The sequence below is a fragment of the Enhydra lutris genome, unplaced genomic scaffold, assembly GCF_002288905.1.
Source record: "Enhydra lutris kenyoni isolate GAN:26980312 unplaced genomic scaffold, ASM228890v2 scaffoldscaffold43, whole genome shotgun sequence".
NCBI lineage: Eukaryota > Metazoa > Chordata > Mammalia > Carnivora > Mustelidae > Enhydra > Enhydra lutris.
The window spans coordinates 13,848,551-13,873,183 of record NW_019154127.1 but is presented as its reverse complement, the minus strand read 5'-3'; the positions used below and the strand labels follow the sequence as shown (position 1 = coordinate 13,873,183).

Below are 24,633 nucleotides of genomic sequence, written 5' to 3'. Positions count from 1 at the left end.
GAGGGGCTTGGGCGGTCCCGCTCCTTTGCTCCTGACCCTTCAGGACGGGCCCGGGACCCTTCCCTGCAGCCGGGCATTCTCCCGCGGGATCCTGGCCTCTCCCGGCTCCTGGGGCCCAGCCCACCCTCCTCCTCCCCCCTCAGGGTCCAGAACGGGAGCTGGCAGGAGGGACGGGGTCGCGGGATGATACCGACGTGCCCTAGGTCTGCCCCACCCTGAGGAAGGTCCTGCTGCGGATTCTGATTCCGCCGGGCTGGGAGCCACGAGGCCACCTCTCCACCAAACCCGTGGCAGCTCCGGGCCCTGCAGAGCCCCACCTCCCAGTCGTCTGCACCGCCGGGGCGGCTCAGCGGCATTTTAACCTCAAAAATAAAACTGTTTTACCAACAAAAACGTGTTCACTGGAGAATAGCAGAGCTGTAGCCCGTGAAAAAGAACCTGCAGGAAAACTGAAACCACAGGCAAATCAGGAAAACAGGGCAGAGGAGCCTCTTTATAGAGGAAAAGGAAGCTGGGATTGTAGAAACCAAATCCATTAGAGTGAACACGGAGTGGGTAGTGCAGTGGCCTTTCACTGGCTGGGCCCTGCCACCTCGCACTGGCTGTGACATCTCCCATTGGCTGGGGAGCAGGTGCCCAGGAGGGACAGGGCTGAGGGCTCCCCCTGCGGGCCTCCAGACTCCACTCCAGAGGACAGTTCATTTGTCAACTTCCTGGACTTCATCGGGCACACGTGAAACTTATCAAAAAGCAGCGGTGACGAGCTGCAGTCGCAGCTGCGGGCACCCAGTGACAGCAGGGGCCCGAGCACACACACCATGGGTGCACAGCCCGGGTCACAGAGCCCAGGAGCAGGCGCAGGTGGCCTGAGGAGCCCCAGGCTGAGACCCAGCAACCGCTGTACCCACCCACTGTACCCAGTCCAGAAAGTGCTGCACCCAGCTGGGCCCGGTTTCCCTGCTCCTGAGTGGAGGCTGCCTCCACCGAGCCTCAGGGACCAGGACAGGGGGGCTGACGGGAAAGCACAGCTTGTCTCCTCCATGTGGCCCTGCAGAGCCGGCACAGGAGGTCAAGTGAGCTCCCCAAGAGCACAGTCCAGTCCCAGCCCCAGGGATCCCCATGTGTCCCTCTCCAAAGTCAGAGTTTACAGAGACTCCAGGAGACTCCAGAGGCAAGACAGCCTGGGCTGGGGGCCATGCAGGTCGGGGGCCGTGTGGGCTAGGGCGTGGCGGGCGCTCCAGCTGTCCCGCTCACCCATTCCCCCAGCACAGAGGCCAACAGGCAGGTGACCCCAATGATACAAACACTTTCGATTCAAAGTGCAGATTTAATCCACACTTTTATCATAGAAAACCTCATTTTTTTTCATCTCCAAATCATCAAAACTGTATTAAAAATATAAATAATGGCCACACAAAGTTCGAGTCTATAAAAACGGACCCATTCATCTCTGTAGACCGGCGTCTCCAACAGCAGACGAGCGACATTCACCTTGGCTCACAGCACACAGCTCCCGGGACCATGTGCCAAGCCGGTGCTGGCCCGGGAAGTAGGTGCCGTCCTCCTGTTGGCGTCTCCGCGCCGCCGCCCTCACGTGCTTCCCTGGGCCCGGGCCACGGGCTCCGTCTCAGCAGCGGTCCTCACGGAAGCAAGCAGAGCCGCAAGCGTGGCCGGTCCTACACCAGCTGCCCGTGCCCGTGCCCGTCCCCGTGTCGCACGCCCGGCAGGTGCAGAGTGTCGTCAGACGCGTCTGCTTCATCGTCGCTCCCCGACAGCTGTGAGGGGCGTTTCAGGCCGCGCTGCTTGGACACCGCCAGGGCGTACTGGATGTTATACCGGTTCCAGTCACAGCTGTTCAAAGTGCACAAGAGTCCTATCAGGCAAAGTGACCGCTCTCCTCTCCTGTGGGCGCCCCAGCACCTTCCCTGGGACCCCGAGAGCAACTGGCCACAGGTGACCTAGACAGCCTCCCCGGCAAGACCAGATCCCAAGGGAGGGGCTGCTACCCGGCTTCACACCCATTCAAGGGAGCAGAGAGGGGGCCCCCAGACTCAGTTCATGCCCCACGTGAGGAAAGTAAAGAGAAAAATCACACCCGTGTTTCCATGGAGGAAACCACCCGGTATGGACGAGCTCAAGGCAAAGGACTGAGAAAACCACTGCCCTGTGGGAAACCTCAACAAGATCCAGTTCGGCGACGTAACCGGAGCCCCCAGATGAATACACAACAGTGAGCTGCGTCCCCACATCAGCGCAAACCACCACACGTGGGCATCCCAGCAACGATGCGTTTACGGGATCGCCACGTTACAAGGAGCCCCGTCTCTCGGACGGAGCTCTGCAGAGTCACAGAGGCCCCAACAAACAGCAGGGCGGCACTGACACAGGACCCCCACGGCATCTCAGCGGGCGGCCAGGACTCTCAGAAGAAAAGCCTCCAGGAGGAAGGGCTTCCGCAAGGCTCCAAAAGACCAAAGAAGCCGTCAGGGACAGAATAGGCCCCTGCCTGCGGGCGCTGGGCAGACACAGCCAGGGCAGGGAACATGCCGCTGGGGATGGAGTGGGGACCCCTGGCCACGGGCCCTGAAGGCAGCCCTGGACCCCAGGTGCTCTGCATGCCCACCCCTCCACTCAACCTCAGGGCAGGGGGCAGAAGAGGCGTGAGCCAGGAAGAAAGTAGTGGGCGACAAGACAGAGGCTCCTGACCCCACACGGCACTCCTTCCTCCGCTGGTCTGATGGTGGAAGGTACTGGTTTCACTGGGAGAGCACTCTCTTTTCAACTGAGCGCTCTTTTCAGCTCCTGGCCACGCCTGAAGCTGGGACCTTGAGTCCCACCATGGGGCAGCCCCCCGTGTGGAACCAGCTGGGGATGGGGCCACCCCCCAGCACCGCCCACCCCACCCACGGCAACACATACAGCCTGGAGACGTCGTCCAAGTGCCTCTGGATACTCTTCTGGAGGAACTGAACGGCTGGCAGCACCTTCCCCGCCCTGCACAGGAGACCCGCCTCAGTGCATGGCCGCAGCCCACCACCATGAGGTCCCGCTCGTGGGCGCGCACGCAGGCTCCCGACCTACAGAGCCCAGCCGATGGACGGGACCACAGCCGACCCTGGGGAAGCGCTTCTGACCTGCCCTTCAACTTCTGCCCGTGCACCAGGAGCAACTTCTGCGTCCATATGAGGTAGAACTCCAGGTGGCAAGACACTTCGAAGGATGAAGCCAAGAACCCCAGCACTCTCTCCACGTACAACTCCGGAAGTGAGGAGCTGACCACTTCGACTGCAGGAGCAGAAGAAAACTGGGCTTGCTTGGCAGGGACGGCTCCCATCGGGAGGAAAGGGGAGGACGGCTCTGCAGAGCCCCGAGCCCGGACATGGGGTGCTCCCGGCCCCTGGGGGCCCACCCCAGTGCTCACCCTCCTCCCAGGGCACCGACTCCAGCGCCTCCTGCAGCAGCTTCCTCTCATTGAGCCGGAAGGCCATGAGGATGGCCCTGGTGTAGTCCTGCTGGCGCAGGGCCACCCGGATGCGCGCAGGGGTGACACCAGTGTCTAGCTCGAACGGGTCAAACAGCATCTGCGTGTCCAGGGAGTAGACGAGGAGTCCCTCGGTGGTGGTGGCTGCCCAGCAGCGCCCTGGATAATGAAGCCGTCGAGAGCCTTCCCGAACACTGATTTTCACTTTCCCCCACTTTTTTAAAGAACGGGTGGGTACTGGGTACGTTCCCATAGTCCCAAACGCCAACAGCAAGAAAGGCGCATGGGGATGCCATCCTCCCACTCCCGCCCCAGCCACTGGCTCCTCTGGGAGGAATGGGGGGGGTGGTGCCAGGGTCGCGGACACAGGCTTCCCCCCCCTCCCCACTAGCGCGTGCTCACGGGAGCAGACACGCTCGTGTGCACCAGGCCCGGTCAGCTCCCCGCAGGGGCACACACCCGTGTCTGCGGGCCACGTAGCCTCAGCTGAGACACTGTAGCGGCACCGTGGAGCCCGGAGATGACGCCCGGACAAGAAGCGCCGCGGGTCAGAAAACCGCAGGCCCCTGAGCGAGGGGCTCCCAGTGCTGTCCCTGGGCCATGGTCTGCAGCCTAGCCCGCACAGTGGTACATGGCCACGCACGGCTCTGCGCCCCGCTGGGGAGTGTTGCCTATCACCCCACACTAGCCCACTGCAAGCATCCGTGTCCTGCCCGCTCCATGGGACCACGTTTACCTGATGGTCCCAGGCCCTGTGGACACAGACCCTCCCCCGCGGCCCCTCAGATGACTGCCACACGAGAATGGAGCTCAGGGTGGGTGCCCGCCTCCCCATTTCAATGCCCAGTGAGTCCACGGCCACCCTCTTCACTGTCCTCTGGAGAACAGCAGGACCCAGGGCCAGCCAGAGCGGTGACCAGCCCTGTCCCTGGGAGCAGAGGTGACAAGCCCAGTGTGCACCGGAAGCCCAGTGGGACCACCCCTGCCCTTCCCAGCTCCAACAACCCACCACTCAGGGCTCACCGGTGGGAGAGAAGCGAAGGGAAGTCACCCTGATTTCAGGCTTGAAGTGCCGAGAGCTCATGTCACCTGGAAAACAGGGCAGCACCTCCCTTACCACTCACAGGACGAAGGCAGGGACCCGCTGCTCTCCCCTGGCCTTCCCACTCCGTCTGCACGTGCAGCAGGCGTGTCCTGGGCCCCAGCGGCTGTTTCACAGGCACCGCTGGCCTCCACAGACGAGCCCTTGGAGCCCCTGCTCCCAAGCATCCACCCAGCTCGGCCAGCAGACAGCCTGTCTGTTTTGGCAAAAGGCCTTGGCCTAACCCCAAGGCTGGGAGGCAGGGGGGCTCCAGTCCCCAGACACCCGTTCTGTCCGGTGCTTAGCGCAGTGCACAGCTCACACGACTTCACAGGGCAGCTCTGCACCGTGGAGGCTCAGTCGCTGGGGCGTCCCTGCAGCCTGACGTGCAGTGTGGGCTCCCTGGCACATGGAGCAGCATGAGCCAGGGCTGGAATGAGCTGGCCCAGGCCAACGCCAGAAGGGAGGCCAGCACCAGAGGTGGGAGTGGGGGGCGGGGGGAGAGGCCAGCAGCAGAGGTGGGAGTGGGCAGGGGAGAGGCCAGCACCAGGTTGGGGTGAGGGAGGAGGCTGGCACGGGCAGGGCAGCCACGCGGCCACGGCCGGCACACTGACTTTCTAGCTGCCAGCTGTCCCTCTCTGATGGTCTACTAAAGCCTGAGTGCCACCCCTTGCCTGTGAGGGGTGCGCCCTCCTTGGGCCTCTTTGACTCCAGCTCCCTGATCCCGGAGCCCACAGAGCCCTCCTCGTGGCCCACGTGGGGGTGGGTGTGAGGCACAGGGCCAGCCCTACTCGGGCAGCGGCCAGAGAGCAGAGCCACAGGCCCAGACAGGCAAGGGGGCCGCGGGCTACTCGTGTGTGACAAGAGCTCCTGGACATAATCACTGCAGCCCCGAGAGGAAAGCAGAGCCGCTGGCCCCTGGGAGGAGCGGGTGCTGGGCAGGGCAGCTTCTGCGGCCGTGGCCTTGGGGGACGCGGGGGCCCTCTGCTTACCTTTCTTCACGCCCGGCAGGGGCACCGCGACTCCATCCTCCACCCCGGCGTCCTGGTCGATCAGCGCCAGGTTGCCAAACTCTGTCATTTTCCTTCTGTTTAGAAACTCCTGGAAGGACGAAACCCCAGGGGTCTTGCTCATCGGGTAGAGAGCAAGAGCCCAGCCCCCAGGCCCTGCTTCACTCACACGCCACAAACACTGGTGGAGACATGGCCCCGCGGGGAACAGCCACGGAGCACAAAGATTCCAAGGCACGGACAAGCCAGTTCTCACCCCCGCGAGGCGGAAGCTGCTCTGAGCCTGCCGCAGGTGGGTGGGGCCGGGACCCTCCAGCGCGCCCCCAGCCAGCGCTCCCGCAGCCCCCGTGGGGCCGGCACACGTGGGGCGTCTGCTTGCTTAGCCTGCCCATCTGCAGGGACCGTCCCCTGCCCCCAACTCGGGAGGGGGCGGGCCTCAGACAGCAATGGGGGCCTGGGCGCATGGAGATGGGGCCTGGGCGTGGTGGAGGGGCAGGGCTGGGGCGAGACAGTCGGCACCCCCTCACCTCCGCAGCCGGCACCCCCTCACCTCCGCAGCCGGCACCCCCCTCACCTCCATGGCGTCCAGGGAGAGGTTGCAGGAGATCTCGAACTTCTTCCTGAGGATCTGCTCCTTGACGTGGTAGATGCACACAAACCTGGACATCCCTCCTGCCAGCACGCTCTGGCCGTCCGCGGAGTAGCACACCGTGGTGAAGGCCCTGAAGCCAAGGGGACAGGAGCCTCGTCACTGCTGAGACCCCCGACGTGCGGCTCCCCACCCCCCCAACCCCAGCCCAAGCCCCGGGGGGAGCTCCCTCCTCAGGAGGCTCTGGCCTGGGCCCCACAAGACAACATCACCCGCTGGGCTCCGCGGCAGCACCACCCCCAGGAGAGACTCCGGAGACATGACCCTCTCCCGGGAGGGCCCTCCTGGGGCAGGACAAGGAGGCCACTTTGCCTGCCACACGCACAGCAGCCACTGGCAGGGCTGCCTGCTCAGCCCTGTGCCGGGGAAAGCCGGGCCACCACCAGCTGGGCTGCTCACAGGACACGAGACAGCGTCGCGTGCGACACCAAAGAACCCAAGCAGCAGAAGAAAGTGGCGAGACGTCATCCACCGGAACGTGCTCGTGCCGCAAAGACACCGCTGAGAGGGAAAGAGCCCTGGGCAGAAAGCAGGATGTCCAAGCCCAGATCCTCCGAGCGTCGCCTATCGGGACCACGCGGACTCCCCGTCGCCCCAGTCAAGACCCCGACCCAGAGGAGCGGACACCCCGGATGACCTCCTGCAGCCTCAGGGAAGCACGAATCAGAACGGCACGCAGAAAGCACCTCGGCCCGGCCCAGCGGGCTGTCGTCTAGAAGCCCATGGGAACAAGGTGGATGGCGGGCGAGACCGGCCGCTGCAGGTGGTGCAGCCATTTTGCGAAATGCTCCAGATCCTCACAGAAGCAAAGCCTGGACACCGCATGACCCCCCCAGCGATTCCACCCCAAGACACACCCCAAAAAACCTAAGAAAATATGCGCTCACAGCCGCCGGTCCCGCCCGATCCGCAGCCCAGGGGGCACGAGGACATGGAGACTGACCAGTCACAGACCCGAACCAGGCTCCGTGCTCCCCAGGGGGGAAGAGCCCAAGGCCACACAGACCCTGGACTTCGCGGCAGAATCCGCCGCAGCTGCTCGCGGAGGCACTCACTTCCCCTTGGCCGAGTGCTTGGCCGTGATCTTGTCCAGCTCCTTTCTGCCCGTCTTGAGGTCATGCCTGCCCTCGATGGAGCCCGTCTGCACGGCGTTCTCAGGGTCCCAGAAGGTGATCTGGGAGTTCAGGGTGGCCACAGCCAGCTCCGCGCCGTCAGGGCGAAAGGTCACGGCCAGAGCTGGAGAGAGATGCGTCATCAGGGCCAGAGGAAGAGCTCACGGTCCTGCCGGCGGCCGCACCCTCCACGCCCTCAGCCAGCCTCACGCTGGGAAAGCCAGGCGGGCACCAGCACCCCAAGTCTGCACGTGACAGGTGAGGGCCCCCGGCTCTCCCCACAAAAGCTCCACCCTGCGGGAGAGGCCCCAGGCCCCAACCAGCTCCGGGGCAAGAGGCCCCAGGTGGGGCTGTCCCAGGACAGTCCCAGGCCAGCCTGGTGGGAGGGTATAAGCAAAAGGCCAGGCTGGGCAGGGGAAGGCACAGGGAGATCACAACAGAGCCGCAGGACAGCCCCCAAACAGACTAGCCGGGGGGGCAGGGCTCAGGGCAGAGGCCCCGCGGAGAGCCAGGCCGGCCGCCGGCAGCTGCTAACATGTCCCAGGGCCGCGAGGGCAAGCAGAGACGCCGCGGAGGCCGCGGAGCCCAGGGGCCCATGAAGCACCTGGGAGGCGTGCAGGGCAGGACGGCTTCACCCACGCACACAGATGCCAGGGCCCCGGGTCGCCTCCTGCACCTACAGTCACCTCGGGGTCAAGAACAGCAGCTGTGTCTCAGGGACGGCAGCTCAGGGGGGAGCGCCCGGCTCGCTCTCCTGGAGAGGAGCCTGACACAGAGGAAGAGAACAGGGCCACCAACCCCAGTAGCTGGGCAGCAGCTGGGCGTCCAGGTTTACGCGTACATACACCTGGGACAGATGGATAATGGCTCCGAAACGAGGCCTCCCTCCCCAGATGACACCTTGTACCTGTGCCCCCCATGCACCCACCATCCGAGGTCAGGCCCAGCGTCTCTGTGGTCCTCCAGCTGTCTGCCATGTCCCACAGGCGCACTGTCCTGTCCCAGGAGGCACTGGCCAGGACCGACTTCACCGGGTTAAAGCACAGACCGCTGATGGGGCCCTCGTGACCAGACAGGACCTACAGTGTCCAGAGAGGAGGTATGAAAAGACAGCCCCGGGGACCGCGCCATGTACCAGGCCTGCGCACCGAGGCTGCGGGACGGGCAGGCTGACAACAGTCTGGGTCTCAGTGCAGAGCGGGGAGGAACCACGGCCAGAAGACGCCACTGCCCCTCCCCTGGGGTCCGCAGAGGCACCCTCCCATGTGCTGTGTCCCCCACCCCCCGCCCCCAGACCGGACACTCACGTCCAGGAGCCTGCCTGTCTGCATGGACCAGATGAAGACCTCGAAGGAGTCCTGGGCCCCGGCGGACACGACCTCCCCGCTGCAATCCACAGCCACGCAAGAGAACTGGGTGGGCCGCGGGGACGTGAAGGTGCGGAAGTTCCGGTACCTGCCCAGAGACAGGCCTCCAGCTGGCACGGCTCACGGAGCCCCGATGCCCCGAGTCCCTGGGGCCCCAGGGTTCAGGCTCATCCTGAGCCTGTCTACACTACGTGCTTCCCGGCAAGCCCACGAGCCCTCAGTCGCGCTCTCAAGGCCCGCCCAGAGAGAGGACGGAGCGGGCAGGTCACCTGTGAAGGTCGAAAGCACGCACAGTCCCGTCCATGGAAGAGGTCACGATGACGTAGCCAGTAGCCGTGAAGGTGACACCGGTGACCCCGCTCGAGTGCTCCGTGAAAGTGATGAAGCAGAAACCACTGAGGGTGTTCCACACCTTGACCTACGGGGCGGGGGGGGAGTGAGGGGTGAGGGGCGGGGCTGGGCACAGCTCAGGGCCACATGCACACGCACACGCACCGGTCATCTCAACCACGCCCCCCTCCACAGCTGTGCACACACTTGCTCCTCGCCCCTATGAGAGAGGCCTGGGGGCTGGCGGGGGCCCGTGTCACCCCAAGAGGCACAACGAGCTCGCACCCACGTGACACGGCTGCCCCCATGGACTGACCCCCAGCCGATCAGCTGCATGAACACCAGAGGCCGTGCCGTGACCACAGAAACGGCCGGCCGGCTGTCCCCTCTAAGTCCTGGGGAGCCTATGGACACCTTCTCATGAGCCTGGATACAGCAGGGTGAGCCCCAGAGTCAGGGCCTGGCTCTCCCTCCCGGGGGTCCAGGAGGACGAGACCACACGCCCCTCCCACCCCAGGCCGAGCCCCACCTTGCCGTCATCGCCGCCGGTGGCGAGGTACTGTCCGTCGGGGGAATAGGCCAGGGCCACCATGCTGTTGAAGTGGCCTTGCTGCTTGAGCACGTACGACTCGCTCTGCCACTCCCACACCAGCAGCTGGCCCAGGCCTGCAGAGTGCACGGGGGACGGGCTGGGGACCGTCCGAGCCACGGCGGCCTGCAGGCAGGCCCAGGCAGCCGGCACCCTGACCGTCTGACCCACCGAGGCCGGTGTCCCCAGCCCCCGAACCTGAGAGAGGGTGCCCGGCAGAGACCGATGGCCTGAGTCACCGTCCCGCAGGCACCTGCCCCAGCACCCCCCACCCCCAGAGGCCCACAGCCACAGGCCCAGCGGCTGACCGAGAAGGGGGCTCGGGCAACGGGGAGCTCACAGCTCCGAGGGGCGCCCAGCTCCCTTCCACGAGAGCCCCCGGCCCACCCAGTGCGCTCGCTCACACCGGCATATGGAAGGGGCTTATCCCGGGAGCTGGCGCAGCCCCACAGCTCGGGGGGCGAGGGGGTCACATCAGCAGTCCGAGAGCAGCAGCTCTGTTCTTGTCCCCGCGCGACCCCACACCAAGGCGCACCTGAGCAGCCGAAGGCGACCCAGTCCCCGGAGCCGTTGATAGCGATGGACGCGATCCTCTGGTCAGAGATGCTGAGCAGGATCGCACCATGGGGGCAGGGGGCAGGCGGGCAGTACCGTCAGCCCCGGGCCACCACCCGCCTGGCACTCTGCACCCCCCCCCCCCCCCCCCGCACACGCCGCCCCCCCCGCCACGGTGCCAAGGGGGCGCTCACCTCAGGGAGTGGATGAGGTTGAACTCCGGGAGCTCGTGCAGGTGGAAGACGCCAGAGGCGAAGCCGGTGACCAAGAGGCGGGTCGTCTTGTGGTACGCGGCGGCCGTCAGCTTGTTAAAATCTCCCTCTTTGTTGAAAAAGTACCTAAGCAGACAGGGGTTCCGAGGAGCTGCGGGCAGGGCCAAACGGCCACGCTGACCTCAACCTGCCCCGGCCCCCCGGGATCCCCAGGCCATGGGCCCTGGACCCGCGGCCCTGCTGCCCTGGCCTCTCGCTCCAGCTCCCCGAGGCTCGCCCCTCGCTGAGCCTCCCTGCCCCTGCCCCTGGGACACAAGGCGGCTCCCGGCCGGCCCCCCAGCCCGGCCTGCTCTCCAGGCTGGCGGATCACATGGCAGCCCTGAGGGCGCGAGCCCTGCCACCCCCAGGGACACCTACTTGGCCAGCCGCGAGTACTTCACTTTCCCCTGCTGCTCCTCAGCTGCCAGCGCCGCCTTCCCCCTGACGGTGCTCTGCTCCTCCCCCTCCTCGTCGTCCTCCTCCTCCGCGCCCTGCAGCAGCTCTGCCCTCCAGCCCGTGGGCGCTTTCAGCCGCAGGCCCTCGGGGGGGGTGTCACACTGCCACACACACAGGGCGCCATCCTGGCTGAGGGTGTAGAGCTGTAGAAGGAAATGCGTGGGATCGTCCCGACGCCGGTGCCCACCAGTCACGGGGCAGGCTTGCGGTCCCGGCTTCCCCTGGCCCGTATGGCCTGCCCCCAAGCGCTGGAAGAGGTGACCGCAAGGGACAGCCAACACGTGCCGCTGCTCCCTGAACAGCCCCAGGTGACCCGGGAGGGCGCCTGCATCTAGGGGGTGAGGCTGGTGCGTGGCTGCCATGTGGGATGCCGCCGGGCCCCCCGGGGACGCACGTCCAGACTGTTGGACTCAAAGAAGCAGGCCACGATCGCATCCTTGTGTCCCCCCAGCGCATAGTAGATGAGGTTGTCCCAGCGCTCGGCTCCAAACACCCACGTGGACATGTCCTTGCTCCCGACGGCGAAGCACCTGGACAGAGGAGACTGGGCTCGTCCTCAGGGCTCCCGGTGGAGCACCAGCCAGCACAGGGGAGCCGCTCAGGGTGACCAGCCCGGGCTGCCCAGCCCGGATCTCCCCCAGTGTCGGTGGCGCCCCCACGTTCCTCAGGGTCGAATCACCGTCCCTCCTCACAGAACTTTCCCTCACGAGGTGGCAGCACACGGGGGCTCTGAGAAGTGACCGCTAAGCCCATCAGCGGCCACGTGGGGAGCCCTGCTCCTCACGCCTCCCTGACTCTCCGTGACCCCCATCTGAGGGGGCCCCGCTCCTGGCACAAGCGCAGCCAAACCCGGGAACCAGCGGTACCTCGCCAAAGCAGCGGGGGGCAGGGCGGCGGGTTAGGCGGCAGGGGGCCCCGCTCCGGCCCCGAAGACCTGTCTGCCAGGAGCACAAGGGCTGCACTGCCCCCCTGCTCCGCCCCCCATGGTGCCCGACCCCAGACTAGCACCAGCCACCAGCCACCAGCCCCCACCTGTCCCTGCGCAGACCCCAAGCCAGCAGCCCTCCGGGACGGCGGGGTAGCAGCCGTGAGAAGACGGGGCCGGCGCCCCTGCCGGGAGAAGCCCCCCAACCCTCCCACGGACACGGCTGCTCTGACGTGTGGCACAATGGATTCTGGTGCCCTTGTCAAGGACCCGAAGCTGCGCTGTGGTTTCCAGAGACAGACGCCAGGCCTGTGCCAGCCCTGCTCACAGCCAGGAGCCCACCGCCTCCAGCCCCAGCAATGCTCAAGAGAGACCATTTCCAGGTGGAACTCTGGGATGTGACAGGAGTCACCAGGGCTCCCCATCCAACACCAGGCCCTGCCCCTAGGTCTCACCTGGAGTCGTCTGTCCAATCGATGCACGTGGTCTCGTCGTAGGGCCCAAAGTAAGTTTTGTCCAGGACGAAGGCATTGAATTCCCGCTTCCTCCCAGGAGCGTGGTACATCTGAGCGATGTTGCCTTTCGTGACAACGAACTTCCTGCGGCAAACGGGCCGTCAGAATCCAACACCCCCAGAGTCCAGAGCCCAGTGCAGAGCCCGAGGACAGCGCCCCTGCCCGGAGCAGTTTCCTACGAGAGGCGAATGTGGGGGCCTGGCTCTCCACGGCCCCCAACCCCCATCTTCTCTCACAGGGACCCTGATCCCTGCCACTCCGCTGTCCCGGAGCACAGGCACCCCCGGCGCTCTCACCAGCCTGGGGGAGAGCCGCCAAGACGGGGCCACACTTGGACCAGCCCCGGGGGAGCTGGAAAGACAACACGGGCTCCATGAGACAGGCACAGAGGAGTGGCCGCTGCCTTCTAAGGGATTTCTGAGGCTGGACATGGGTTGGGGGCTCATGGCTGAAACCCAGAGCCGCCCCCTCCACGGCCCATCCAGGTCAGTCTGGGCATGAGCACCCCAGGATCGAGCCCTCTCTCCTGGAGCCCTGAACCCGGAGCAAGGCCGGGTCCAGCCAGGACCCTATCTGCACACACTCTCCTCCCTGTGGACCTCAAACTGGGGGTCAGCGCTACTCAGAACCAAGGACTCCTCTGTGGCTCTGTCTGCAGACCGCAAGACCGTCCGAGGCCCACGACTGTTCTGAAGCGGTTCCGGTGGCGCAGCTTTAGAACCACCGCTCCAGACGGGAGCACCAGCTGCGGAGGACGGAGAGCAGGGCCTGTGGCCACGTGGCCCGACGAGAGCCTGGAGGGCGGCCAAGAGGAGGCCTGGGCACGGGCTCCTAGGCTGATGCCTCTAGTCGGAGGAGCGCCCGAGCCCGAATGCACCCGCCATGGGGTCTGGACTTGGCGTGCGCCTGCCCCGAGCCCCGGGCCCCTACCTGCCATCCGGAGAGAAGGACACGCTGTGCACCGAGCCCTTGAAGTGGAAGTGGTGCAGCACGGACCTGCACACCAGGCTGACCAGCAGCGCGTCCCCCCCTGCGGGAGGGACAGTGGCAGGTGTAGGGTCACGCCAGACAGGATAGCCATGGCCCAGCCTAGGATGACACCCGGGAATGTCCACGTCCCCCCGCCACGCCCTCACCCCAAAGCCCAAGACAGTCTCAGGCAAGAAAGCGCCTGGGGGAGAGGACTGGAGGGGCTGAGACCCCGGTGGGATTGGTGCCGGCCTCGAGTCACCCTGCCGCCTGCCTTGCCTGCCCCCAGCTGCCTGCGCTGCCGCGTCCCTGCCGAGGGCGCTCACCTTCATCGATGATGATGGCCAGGCGGCCGTCTGGGGACAGCCCTACGCACTTGACGTTGTACCGCGTAGCCAAAGGCAGAGTGTTGGATTTGTTGCTGAGAGACAAAAAGCACAGCGGTGTCGCTGGTCTTAGTCATGAGACAAGGAGGGGGCGGCCTCAGGACCACCCACCCCTTACCCTGCTCCTGTCCCTGGCCGGCTCCGGGGCCAGAGCTCACGGCTGGTCCCCAGCTCCCTGCTGGAAAAGAGGAAATAAGACCAGGTCCCTGCAGAAAACTTGGCAAAACATATTAAAAACCTTAAAAACGGGCTTTGGTTTGGGGAACCCGGTGGCTCAGTCAGTTGAGCGTCTGACTTTCTATTTTGGCTCGCTGTGATCTCAGGTCACGGGACGGAGCCCCACGACAGCCTCTGCGGTCAGTGGGGAGTCTGCTCGAGGTCCTCTCTCCTCTGCCCCCTCCACACGCACAGGCACACATGCAGGCACGCACGCCCCCTCTCACACAAAAAAGTAAACTGGGGGGGACTCTGATTGTCCGTAGAAGTGCATCCCAGGAGTACTCCGCGAAGGCTATCAAGCCCCCAAACTGGAAATGCGCTAAATGTTCCCCAGAAGGAGTTAACCCCAGGGCCTGCACAGCCCCGTGAGGCTGCCATCACAGGACGGGAAAGCGAGTAACACGAGAAACAAGAGGCAGCAGCCGTTGGCTTGGACTAACTCTGCGCCCCACTCTTCTGCTCTCTGGTTTCCACCGAGCGCACAGTCCTCACTCCAGCCCCGTCAGCTGTGACCATCTCGTCTGCTGGCCCAGGGTGCCCCGCCCGGGCACTGCTCTCGGGGGCGTCAGGAAATGAGTCCCAGAGAGGACAGGGACCATCGTCCCACTGCACAGACCAGGAGGCAGAGCCTGCAGAGCCAGACACAACTCCAGGCACCCCCAGGCAACAGGAGGGTCTCACCCTGGCCACGTGACTCTGGGAAAGGGTGACAACCGTTCAGGAGTCCTTCCCCTTGAGGAGAAAGGAACAGAGCCACGTGCCGGTTCAGGAGAAGGAAAGTGAACCTGGCAAGTAGAACTGGGCTGCGGCGAGCTCGGCGCTGGCCCAGCAAAGGGTCCAGGGTGGCCTCCCAAGCCAGCACCCAGCACGATGACTGAGACTCCAGGGCTTAGGCGAGGGCCTAGAGGGACTAGAGCAAAGCAGTCCCGCGAGTGACGTGCTGACACTATGCGCACCTGCAGAACCTCCAAGCTGCCCCGGGCGCACCAGGAAGGGGAGGAGGAGGGAGACACGGTCAGTGTTTGCTGCGCGCTGTAACCGTCCGTGCTGTTCAAGTCATTTCAACACTTACTTTTTAAGGTCGAATATAGTGACTCTGTTTCCCACAGGGCTGATCAGTGAATTTCCATCACACGTAAAATTCAAGTTTCCACACCGATACACTGTCCCCAGCAAATTTGAAAACTGAAAAGCAAGTAGGCCATCTTAGTACAAAGAAAGCCCCAAACTGCAGGAAGGGCTAAGGGAGGCCTCTGGTCCAGGGCGGTGCAGAGCTCGCCCGCTCCCCCAGCTCCCTGGCCATTCCTGGGTCCCTCCTGGCACGCTTCCTGACCACCTATACAGCCTGGCCAGGAGGGACACAGGAAGGGGAAGGGAGTCCCAGCCCCGGGGGCTCCAAGCCCCTGCCAAAGAGGGTGAGGGCCACTGTGAGGGTCTGGGGGTGGGGTCTCCACGCACGAAGGGGACCCACCCTGCAGGGAGAGAAGAGCTGAGCAATGGACGGCAACCCCCCAGCACCCTGGCTCAAGACCACCCCAACAAAGCAACCCTCCGGAGTCCAGTCCGGGAACTCATCAGACTGAAGGGCGCCCTGGAGAGACGGCGCTGCGTCCCGGGTCTGCGCCCTGCAGGCCCTCCCAGTCTCCACCGGCCAGGCAGGGCCGCGAAGAGCCAGCACAGAAGCGCGAGCAGGGCCTGCAGGGCAGCGTGACGGGCAGACCTGATCCGCAGGCGGGTCGGATGGGACCCGGGACAGCAGGAGCCGCGGGAGCGCACCGGGAGCAGCCCGGCCGGCGGCGTCCGGGCCAGGCCGGGGCCCCGGAGGAGTGCGGAGCCCGGCGAGGAGCGGACCCACGGGGCTGGCACGCGAACGCGTAGAGCGGCCCCGCCCGCGAGGAAGAGGAGGGCAGGCGCCCCGCGAGCCGCCGGGAGCCAGGCCCGCCGCCGCTCTCCGCGCCGGGGCTCGCGCTCTCCCGCCGCCTGTCCGTCCCGTCCGGGGGCCGCCGCGCACCGCCCCGAGGCCGGCCGCGCGGGCTACAGGCTGACAGTGCGCTCCGGCCCGCGCGCGCCCAGGCCCAGTTCTCCCGACCCGCCTCCGCTCCCCGGACCCCGCGCCGCGAACCCTCCGGCCGCGCCCGCGCTCACCTGGTACGCGAACTTCATCGCGGCCGCCGCACGTGTGCCGCCGCGCAGCCGCCGCGCCCCGCCCGCCGGCCCCAAGCAGGCACTTCCGGGCCTGGCCGCGCGGCACCACAGCGCCCTCAGGAGGCCCGGAGGGGCGGTGTCCCCCGAAGAGGAGCCCAGCCTTCAAGCCGCGCCCACGCCTCCTCCCCGGGGCGGAGCCCCGCCCGCGGACCCCGACCCCGCCACGCCCCGGGGCGGAGCCCAGACCTCGTGCCCCGCCCCCGCCCCCGCCGCGCCCTGAGGCGGAGCCCGGAACACGCACCCACCCCCGCCGCGCTTCGAGGCGGAGCTCCGTCCCGCGGGGCCACGCCCCCCGCCACGCCCCGAGGCGGACCCCAGGCTTCGTGCCCCGCCCCCGCCGCGCTCGGAGGCGGAGCCCGGAACACGCACCCACCCCCGCCGCGCTTCGAGGCGGAGCTCCGTCCCAATGGCCACGCCCCCTCCACGCCCCGAGGCGGACCCCAGGCCTCGTGCCCCGCCCCGCCGCGCCCCGCGGCCGAGCCAGCCCCCGGGCGGCACACCGGCCTGACCCGCCGCGAGGCTGGAGCTCGGGTCCGGCCGGGTGGCCTCGCCCCCGCGCCGCTCAGAAGGTTGAGGCCCGCCCGGAGAAGACGAGGCGCCCCGACTCCATCTTCACGTAACGGCTCCGCAGGACGAACGGGGGGGCGGGGCCCGAACAGGGAGCCGCGCGGGGAGGCGGAGACGCGCACGGGCGATGCGCGAACGCCGCGGCGGCCGCTCCCTTCCCAGGCGCGCGGCCCGCGGCTCCGTCCAGGGGTGCCCCGAGCCCGGAGGCTCGCACGTCTTCGGTCCTGCGGGCTGCGGGGTGACGAACCACGACGAAACCCCCGTGCCCCCGCGAAGCGGGCGGTCGGAGCCGGAGTCCGCAGCAAGGGTCGGGGGAGAAGACGGGGACGTCCTTCAAGTCCGCGCACGCGACCTCCATGCGCCGCAGCCAAAGAATGACGTTCAGACAGCAAAGTTTCTTCTTAAAATGTGTATTTCCAGAATGATAGTGCTCACATTTTAAACAGTCTTAATACAGTGGTTTCAGCCTAACGGTATGTTACAGAATAATGTGAAAAATGACTCTCCCAGTAACCATGAAAATGGAGTTCGTTTAATTCCCGCAGCGTCGAAGTCACCGGCGGGCCGCCTGCTCCAGTCTCGGAATCCCAGCCCTTCGGGTCTGACAGCCGGACGCACGCGATGAATAAACCGAGAGGGGCGCGTTCATGAAAACGCAAATGAATTCCAAAATCATGGGTTTATTTTAAAGATCACAGCTGACAGCGAAACATTCAGATCAGCATCGTTCAGTCTTTAAAAAGTAGTATAACTTCTTATTTTTATGGACACATCTGGAGTGTTTCTTTAATTTGATTCTGTAACTCAATCTTATTTTAATCACTCAAGAAAAACCGAACAGAAGCCTGTGTGTGTTGTCTCTGCTGACCACAGACATCAACCGAGACCTACTAGCATAGAATCCAACCCGCGACCGGCTGCGCTGACAATGGACTGGAGGTAAAAGTCATTTTCAGATTAAATACAACAATTTCCACATTAGAACCAGAAGTTATAATTTTTCCAATCACAGGAAACCCCATGAAATTCACCAAAATTATAACTTATATCCCTTTCCACTTGCTAGTATTTCATGTTGCACAGTATGTATAAAACGGCTGCACTTCTGTCTTTTAGATGCTCATTTGATATCCGGCTTCACAATTATTTAACAGCTGCTACATCTTTATTAACAAAATCAGCTCGTCTCAAACACATAAGCCTTATTTCATTTGAGAAATAACAGAAACCCAATTACTGCTTTAAAAAAAAAAAAGATGGGGCGCCTGGGTGGCTCAGCGGGTTAAAACCTCTGCCTTCTGCTCAGGTCATGATCCCAGGGTCCTGGGATCGAGCCCCACATGGGGCTCTCTGTGAAGCAGGGAGCCTGCTTCCCTTCCTCTCTCTCTGCCTGCCTCTCTATTTGTGATCTCTGTCTGTCAAATAAATAAAATAAAATCTTAAAAAAAAATAAAAATAAAAAATAAAAAAAAAGATGAAGTTTTAGGCAACATGTTTCATTTCTGTAGAACAAAACAGAACAAAAATAGAGGCACTCACCCAAAAAATCTTATGGGTAATTGGGGGGGGGGGGGGGCAAACCAGCCATAAATTTGAATTTATACCAATTGAAAACAGTAAAAAAAACACCAAAACACTTAGGATTTCTCCATTTTTTCCCGAGTATGTTATGTAGCTAGAGAGGATTTCGTCTGGGGTTAGAACCCAGACACAAAAAAATCAAATAGAAACAAGGTAACCATCGAATCACCCCTCCCCCGCCCCTCCCCCCCAGGGGGAGAGGGAAAGCCACATGATACTCAGTGTGAGCCTTTTCTGCCAAAATCAAATCTCAAAGTTCTCCTCACTCAAAGGGCTTGGCCGGTCTGGAGGCCATCGTCAATTTTTACAACAAAACAAGTTTATTTGAGAAACCCTAACCTATCTATCATTAGATTCTGAAGTTCTAATTTGCCTAACTAGTTGACCAAGTCGATTAGTTTTAAAGTGCACCTAAGGAAGATAGTTTTCTGAACGGTTTAATTAAACACACCAATATTCGTCTTCTTTACACGTTTCCAATTTCTGTAAATGAAAAAGACATGGGGCGGGGTGTGGGGACTCACACCACCTCATTTGTTGAGGGAGTGGAAAGACAGAACACAGAAGGGTGCACTCAGCCGCTCTGTGTACCCCGAGCCGCCCCGTGGCCCCAGCTCCCCGCCGCGCCGCCACACTGGCCTCTCCCGCCGGCGACCGGCAGGACCGGTGGCACCAGCGGCTGCGAAGGTCCCTTTCCTCTGGGGCTCACATGCTTGAGGTCGCCCCGACCTCTGTCAGACCTGACTACGCTCGCTCGATCAGTCTGCTCCGCTCGATTCCAAGCACACTTTCCCAGGGAAGTAAGAGTTCTCTATTTCTTATGTACAAAAATACATTGCTCTGGAGAGCTGGAAAGGGTTCCATACACCCAACACGTATTTACAAGCTGTGACTCTCACACCAGTAAAAACAAACACACATTTATTTTCTCCTTGATTTTTGGTGCAACTTATACATAAACATTACATCCGTTAGTCTGTACTTTTAAAAATAATAAATCAACCATATGTACAATTAAATTTACAACCAAAAGCAAATTAACCCATTGGTATGGCGTGACTGCGATTTTAGTGGACCGGCAGAGAGTATTCCAAGACTTTTCGTCCTTCCCACAACCAAACTAGAAGCACACTGAGAGGGCCGCCCCCCCAGTCCCCCTGAAATGGAGCCTCTCAATGTGTAGGACTTAAGGTGCAGAAGAAACATCCTGATCGCACAGTGACGATGACATGTCAACATTTAAAGGTGAGAGAAAACAACGTATCACCCCCCACATATATAATGGTAATTAAAATAAATACATATTTAATTTCAAGTGCATCTTGACATTCAGTCAACATCATGGGGAACAGGGGTTCCAGGAACGCTTGTTCCTAAACTAGTTCAATGCCAAGTTGTCCCTTAGGCCCTGGTCTCGTCTTCCCCCAGTAGCTTTAAGATGGCTCCAGCTAACGGAGGCTCCAGGTCCACCCAGTGGGCCACCCCAAGGCACAGAAGGGGGGTCCTTCCGTTCCCTCCCCACCCAGCCCTCAGCCTCACTGACCTGCCCTAACATTTCTAGAAATAGAAAATCACTACGTATCTCGGGTAAAAGATGGTGTTTCAACCCCCAGGAGACTCACAAATCCACCTGGACTGGAATCCAGAGGGCAGCCGTGTGACCAGGAAGGCACACACGTGTGATGACTAAGACGGCAGGGCCTGCCGTGTGTCTCCCTGGAAGGCACACGGACTCCATGAGGAACCAGGACACGGGGAGGCGGCCAGGTGAGGGTGCAGGGAGGGGCAGGGCTCTGGGCAGACACCGCAGGACGCCAACAAAGGGACCCAGGGATGGGGACAGGAGAGAGCAACGAGTCCTCTTACAGCATGGACAACACAAAAATGACGCTGGAACACAGCCGACCGGCCGCACGCTGAAAATCCTCCGATGCTTCCGTGGCCAGGCAGAAGCACCGCGAGTCCGGGTAGCGCTAGAATGTCACGATGGAGAGAGCAATGGAGCCAGGATCCCTTCCGGTGCGCCCACACCCGGCGGGGGCGTGTGCGGGCCCGAGGCGCGGTCATGTGACGCTGACTTCGAGGACGTGGTCGTCTTTGCTGGGGATGACCAGGACCTGCGTGCCCGAGCTTGAGTTGAAGACCTGGCCCTGCGGCAGCGCCTGGAGCCGGGGCATGGGCAGGCCTTTGTGCTCGCCGCTGGAGGCCGGGTGCGCGCCGCCCCGGCTCCTGACGCCGCCGTCTGGCTGGTCGTCCAGGTGCTTGTCCAGCGACAGGCTGTCACTCTCTATCCAGCTATCTGCAAAACGTACCACGGGTGACACCCCGGCCGGCAACCTGGCCCCAGCCACCCCGGGGAGCAGGAAGCCGCCCCAGCGGCCTTCAGCGCACGAGCAAGCCAGACGGCCCCTCTGAGAGAAGCGAGCCCACGGCGGCGTCTGAGCAGATGCCCACAACCTGCGGCCCCCCCGCCCCCGCTGCCGGCTGCTGCCCATGAGCAAGCCCGGTGCCCGCGAGGCGAGCATCCCAGTGCCCGCACGGAGCTCTCCCTCCCTCCGACAGTGGCTGCACCTTTCCCCTTCAAGCGTCCTTACCGGCGTCCAGTTGTGAGGAGTGCGCCGAGTGGTGGGGGAGGTATTTAAACAGCCTGACGTCGGGGAGGGGGAGGTAGCCCGCGAAGAGGGGCATCACCTCCATGTGGACGCGGTGCGTGGCCTGGGCGGCCACGGGCATGGAGATGACGCCAGAGCTCTTCCCGCAGACTGCCCAGTTGCTACTGTTGTCGACCACTGAAACAGAGGGAGAGCACTGGTCGGGCCCCAGCAAGGGCCGTGCACAGCCCCCACTCCAGAGCGTCAATGCAAACCGGACACATTCTAGACCTTCCTGTCCTCTGACTGCACCTCAACAGAGAAGCGTGGCTCGGCGACAAGATACACACGAGAGCCACAGGGAACATCACCTTCTTTTCGAGTTCATAAATGAACAGGGATTCGGTTTTACTCCAAACCTTTGTATGTCAGGCTTCCAGAGTAGGGGGCTCTGGATGTGGAATCTGGAACAGGGAGGGGACAGGGTAACAGTCCGTCTAGGAAGTGGTGGCGTCAGACCAGGGGTCCCCACCCCAACTCTGCCGCTCAGACGAGCCTCTTGATGGCACAGAAAGAGCTTACGGAAAGGCCTTCTCCCAGCACAGCAGACATTGTTAACACAGGGCAGGCATCAGCAGCAGTGATTAAAACAGCCGCGACGTCGTTCAGTGTAACCAGAATGTGTAACGCACTCATCACTCAGGAGTTGGCGGGCCGGGAGCTTGTCCTCGACACGCCAAGGGCCTTGCCAAGAGGGGACAGCAGCTCTGTCAAGGGGACACTGGGCGGGGCCTAGGAGCTCCATGGACCAGGAGCTCCCTGAGGAGCAAAGAAGGGGTCGCAGAAGGCTGGCTTCCCACAGAGATCTGCTGGGGACAAGCGGCATCCGGGAGGGAGACCGGAGCAGTTCTCAGAGGGTGGTCCCGGGGCACCTGGAGGTCCCACTGCCGCCCTTCTCCCCAGGCTGCCACACACCCCGGCGCCCAGGACCGGAGGCCCGAGCGTGAACCGAGGCCCCCCGTGCACAGAGAGGTGTGCCAGTGGCTTCCTCACCACCATGCACCTGAGGATAGAAATCGCCAGTTTTACTTAAGGACGTCCTTTGAGAAGTCGTCGAAATTAATTTTATTAAATACAATCCTTAAGGAAAGATCTTTTCAACTCTAAGTCTGAATGATTACAGACTCTCGAGAAGCTGCACCCCGTGAGAGGGCCCCCAGCCCCCGAGCTCCCGGGGACTGCCCCCTGCCGTGCTCTTCCGTCTGGGGTACTGGGCCGATGTCGTCTCAAAAATGAAGGCTGTGAGCCTGTCGCTTTGAAGAAGTTGCCGGTGATACCGTCTGAAACCGGGCCTGCGAGACTGCCCAGTGAAAGGCGCCCAGCGTGCACGATCCGCACCCCTCAGGAGCCACGTTTCCCACGTGGCCGAGGCATGCCACGAAATGACATCAGGGTAAAGGGGCCTCTTAAACCACCAGCCAGATTTGCGCGTGGGAGGAAATAGAGCACGACAAGTTCATTCACAGATGTCCGAGGCCACGCTGTCACTGGCCTGGAAAAAAGAACCACTGGCCCAGTTTCGGTGAAAAGCCAATAGCCTCAGCTATTAAACCCCCTTTACCAGCTGTGGATCTAAGTGGCCCTAGAGCGTCCTCTCGTCCCTCCACCAGGGTTCCGGGTGCCAGCTCAGAGGACAAGCCAGCTCCCTCCTGTGAAGCCGTACGTTAGGGAGAGCCGAAAGTATGCAAACTAACGTCATTCTTCTATCTTTGGTCTTGTTTTGTTGTGAAAAACAGTTCTTTTTCAAACACGAAGTTATGGAATGCATTTGCTGTGATTTTTAAGTAACTGAAGAAAGAAATTTTTGGCTCCTCAAGCATTTCTTAAGAGCACACACGGTCCTGACAGCCCCCCAGACTGCGAGCTACTCCCAAAGCAGCCAAGGCCCTGGAAGAGGTGGGCGAAGTGGGTCTGGAAGGGGTCAGGCAGCGGGCGGGGCGGGGGCAGTCTCAGGCGGGGATTGGGGGCAGGGGACAGGAGGAGGCCCGGAGGGAAGAGGTCAGGGCCCGGACCCAACCACACAAGGACTGCGGGGTGGCAGAGTTGGGACCCTGCTCCCGCAGTATTGGGAAGACCCCGAGTCATGGGCAGAGAGGGAAGGCCAGCTCCAGGGCCACCGTGTTCTCCACACTGGGCCCAACGACCGCTTGAGGATCTCCCAGGAGCCAAGTCTAATGTCCTAGCAGCCTAGGACCACGCCACATAATAAAACATTCAAGTGAGCTTTTCTGATTCTAGAACATTCTCTCTTCAGATCAGGAACACTGCACCCTGTGGAAAAGGGGCTGCAAACCCTTCATGCGCCGGGGCAGCCCAGCAGCCCGGGGAAGAGATGCGTCCAGACGCACCTTCGTACATCAGCTTGGTCGAAAAGTACTCGTCGGTCTCCATCAGCGCTTCGTCCTTGTCCACCTCCAAGAGGTCCGAGAGCCGCGTGATGGACACCTCCAGCGAGCAGAGCGAGCCCGTCCGACAGTGCTCCGTGCCCGCGGCGGGGAGGATCTCCGCTCTCACGTTATATAACGTCTGCACGAGAAAGAGAGAGACAGGCACAAGTGTCCACACAGTGGGCAGAGGCGCTCCCCCAGCCCCGGGGGTGCTGCCCACAGACACGAGGGACGGGGACGGAGGGGCCGCGTCGGCTGGGAGGCCTGCTGGGCACGGCCCCGCAGCAACCGCCTTGCAGGGACCCGTGCCTGGCAAGTCCCCGCCGAGTGCATCTCACTCTTGTTCTTGCGCCGACCTTTCCAAAGCACGCACAACAGTAGGGAGGACAGGCCCTCGCCCCTGCACGCCTATCACCCAGACTCAGGATCACCAACGTTTTGCTCCAGTTGCTCTCTCTCTGTGGATCAACGTGTACTTCTCTGCCCAGGGCCCTGAAGGCAAATTCCAGAGCACCTGTGGCTTCACCACTCTGTGCCTCAGCCGGCGTCCCTAAAAACATGGACTTGCCCTCACAGACACGACACCAGAGCCACAACGAGCAGAGATCAGTCTTTCCTTGCCACTGTGTGGCAGCAGAACCTACCTTTGGCTGAATGTTCCTTTGTCCACAGTGACCTCTGTACCCAACGGCCTCCCCCACTCACACCTGCCCGACACCTTCCCTAACCTGGGACCAGCAAGACCCGGGCCTGCCCCGGGGTGGGTGGCCTCCCCCGCTCCACTCCTCCCCGGAAGGATGTCAGGGACAAATGCTGGTGAGGCTGTGGCAGCTGGAGCCCTCGCATGTCACTTGCGGGAGTAAAGGGACGTCCCTTTGGGAAACAGAGCGGCGCCTTCTCAAAAAGACCACATGCTCTAAAACAGGACCGTGGGGACGGTCGCACCACCCTGCCGGTGGACCTGCTGTCCTGAGGCAGACACCGCAAGGGGCTGAGCCGCACGGCAGGTAGGTGACATGACTCAGTAGCGCTTTCCTGAGAAAAGTGGTGTCTCTGTTTCCGGCCCTCGGAGATGACCAGTTTTCAAACACTGACCTGTTTGCACGGCTCCAGAGAAATCGGAACCCGTGCTCATGACACGGAGAGGGAGCACAGAGACCGCAAGCGCGTGACCAAACACCGCGGCGAGCACACCAGAGGGCTCGCACGCAGACTCAGGCACATGTGGGGTTTGACGTGGAGCTGCTGGGCACACGCGGAAAGGTGCGCGCGTGTGTTACAGAGAGAGACCACGCTGGCGAGGACGTGGAAGCCGAAGGCCGATGGAGAGACGGAGCAGGAGGGTCA

The 24,633-nt window shown here is 62.7% G+C and overlaps 2 protein-coding genes across 3 annotated transcripts in view; both read right to left on the bottom strand.

Annotated features, from left to right (window-relative positions):
- Window positions 1-1,313: 1,313 nt before the first annotated feature.
- On the bottom strand, window positions 1,314-16,175 carry LOC111155687 (PWP2, small subunit processome component). Its single transcript, XM_022515983.1, has 21 exons — window positions 16,041-16,175; window positions 14,968-15,080; window positions 13,617-13,711; window positions 13,252-13,351; window positions 12,262-12,405; window positions 11,276-11,411; window positions 10,804-11,024; window positions 10,369-10,512; window positions 10,155-10,225; window positions 9,560-9,696; window positions 8,970-9,118; window positions 8,641-8,788; window positions 8,262-8,412; window positions 7,277-7,457; window positions 6,147-6,294; window positions 5,555-5,663; window positions 4,505-4,570; window positions 3,422-3,640; window positions 3,135-3,285; window positions 2,920-2,994; window positions 1,314-1,851 (listed from the first exon to the last, which is right to left on the bottom strand). Exons 1-21 carry the CDS (start codon window positions 16,056-16,058, stop codon window positions 1,677-1,679), a joined length of 2,751 nt encoding a protein of 916 aa, XP_022371691.1. The 5' UTR covers window positions 16,059-16,175; the 3' UTR covers window positions 1,314-1,676.
- A 2,133-nt stretch (window positions 16,176-18,308) lies between these two features.
- The window catches only part of LOC111155728 (trafficking protein particle complex 10), a 77,303-nt gene continuing 70,978 nt past the window's right edge, over window positions 18,309-24,633 (bottom strand). For both annotated transcript variants that reach the window (XM_022516088.1, XM_022516089.1), the window contains 3 exons: window positions 23,248-23,425; window positions 20,843-21,037; window positions 18,309-20,547 (listed from right to left, as the gene is read on the bottom strand). In XM_022516088.1, the coding sequence (XP_022371796.1) occupies window positions 20,312-20,547; window positions 20,843-21,037; window positions 23,248-23,425 (609 nt within the window). In that variant the 3' untranslated portion in view covers window positions 18,309-20,311. The remainder of the gene's footprint in view (window positions 20,548-20,842; window positions 21,038-23,247; window positions 23,426-24,633) is intronic.

What these genes read in the sequence shown, in the direction of transcription:
- LOC111155687 (XM_022515983.1), bottom strand. An exon ending in GGCCATCATCATCGATGAAG is followed by an intron (nt 13,352 to 13,616) that starts GTGAGCGCCCTC and finishes TCCCTCCCGCAG; the next exon opens with GGGGGGACGCGCTGCTGGTC. An exon ending in CCTTCGCTTCTCTCCCACCG is followed by an intron (nt 3,641 to 4,504) that starts GTGAGCCCTGAG and finishes TTCATTATCCAG; the next exon opens with GGCGCTGCTGGGCAGCCACC.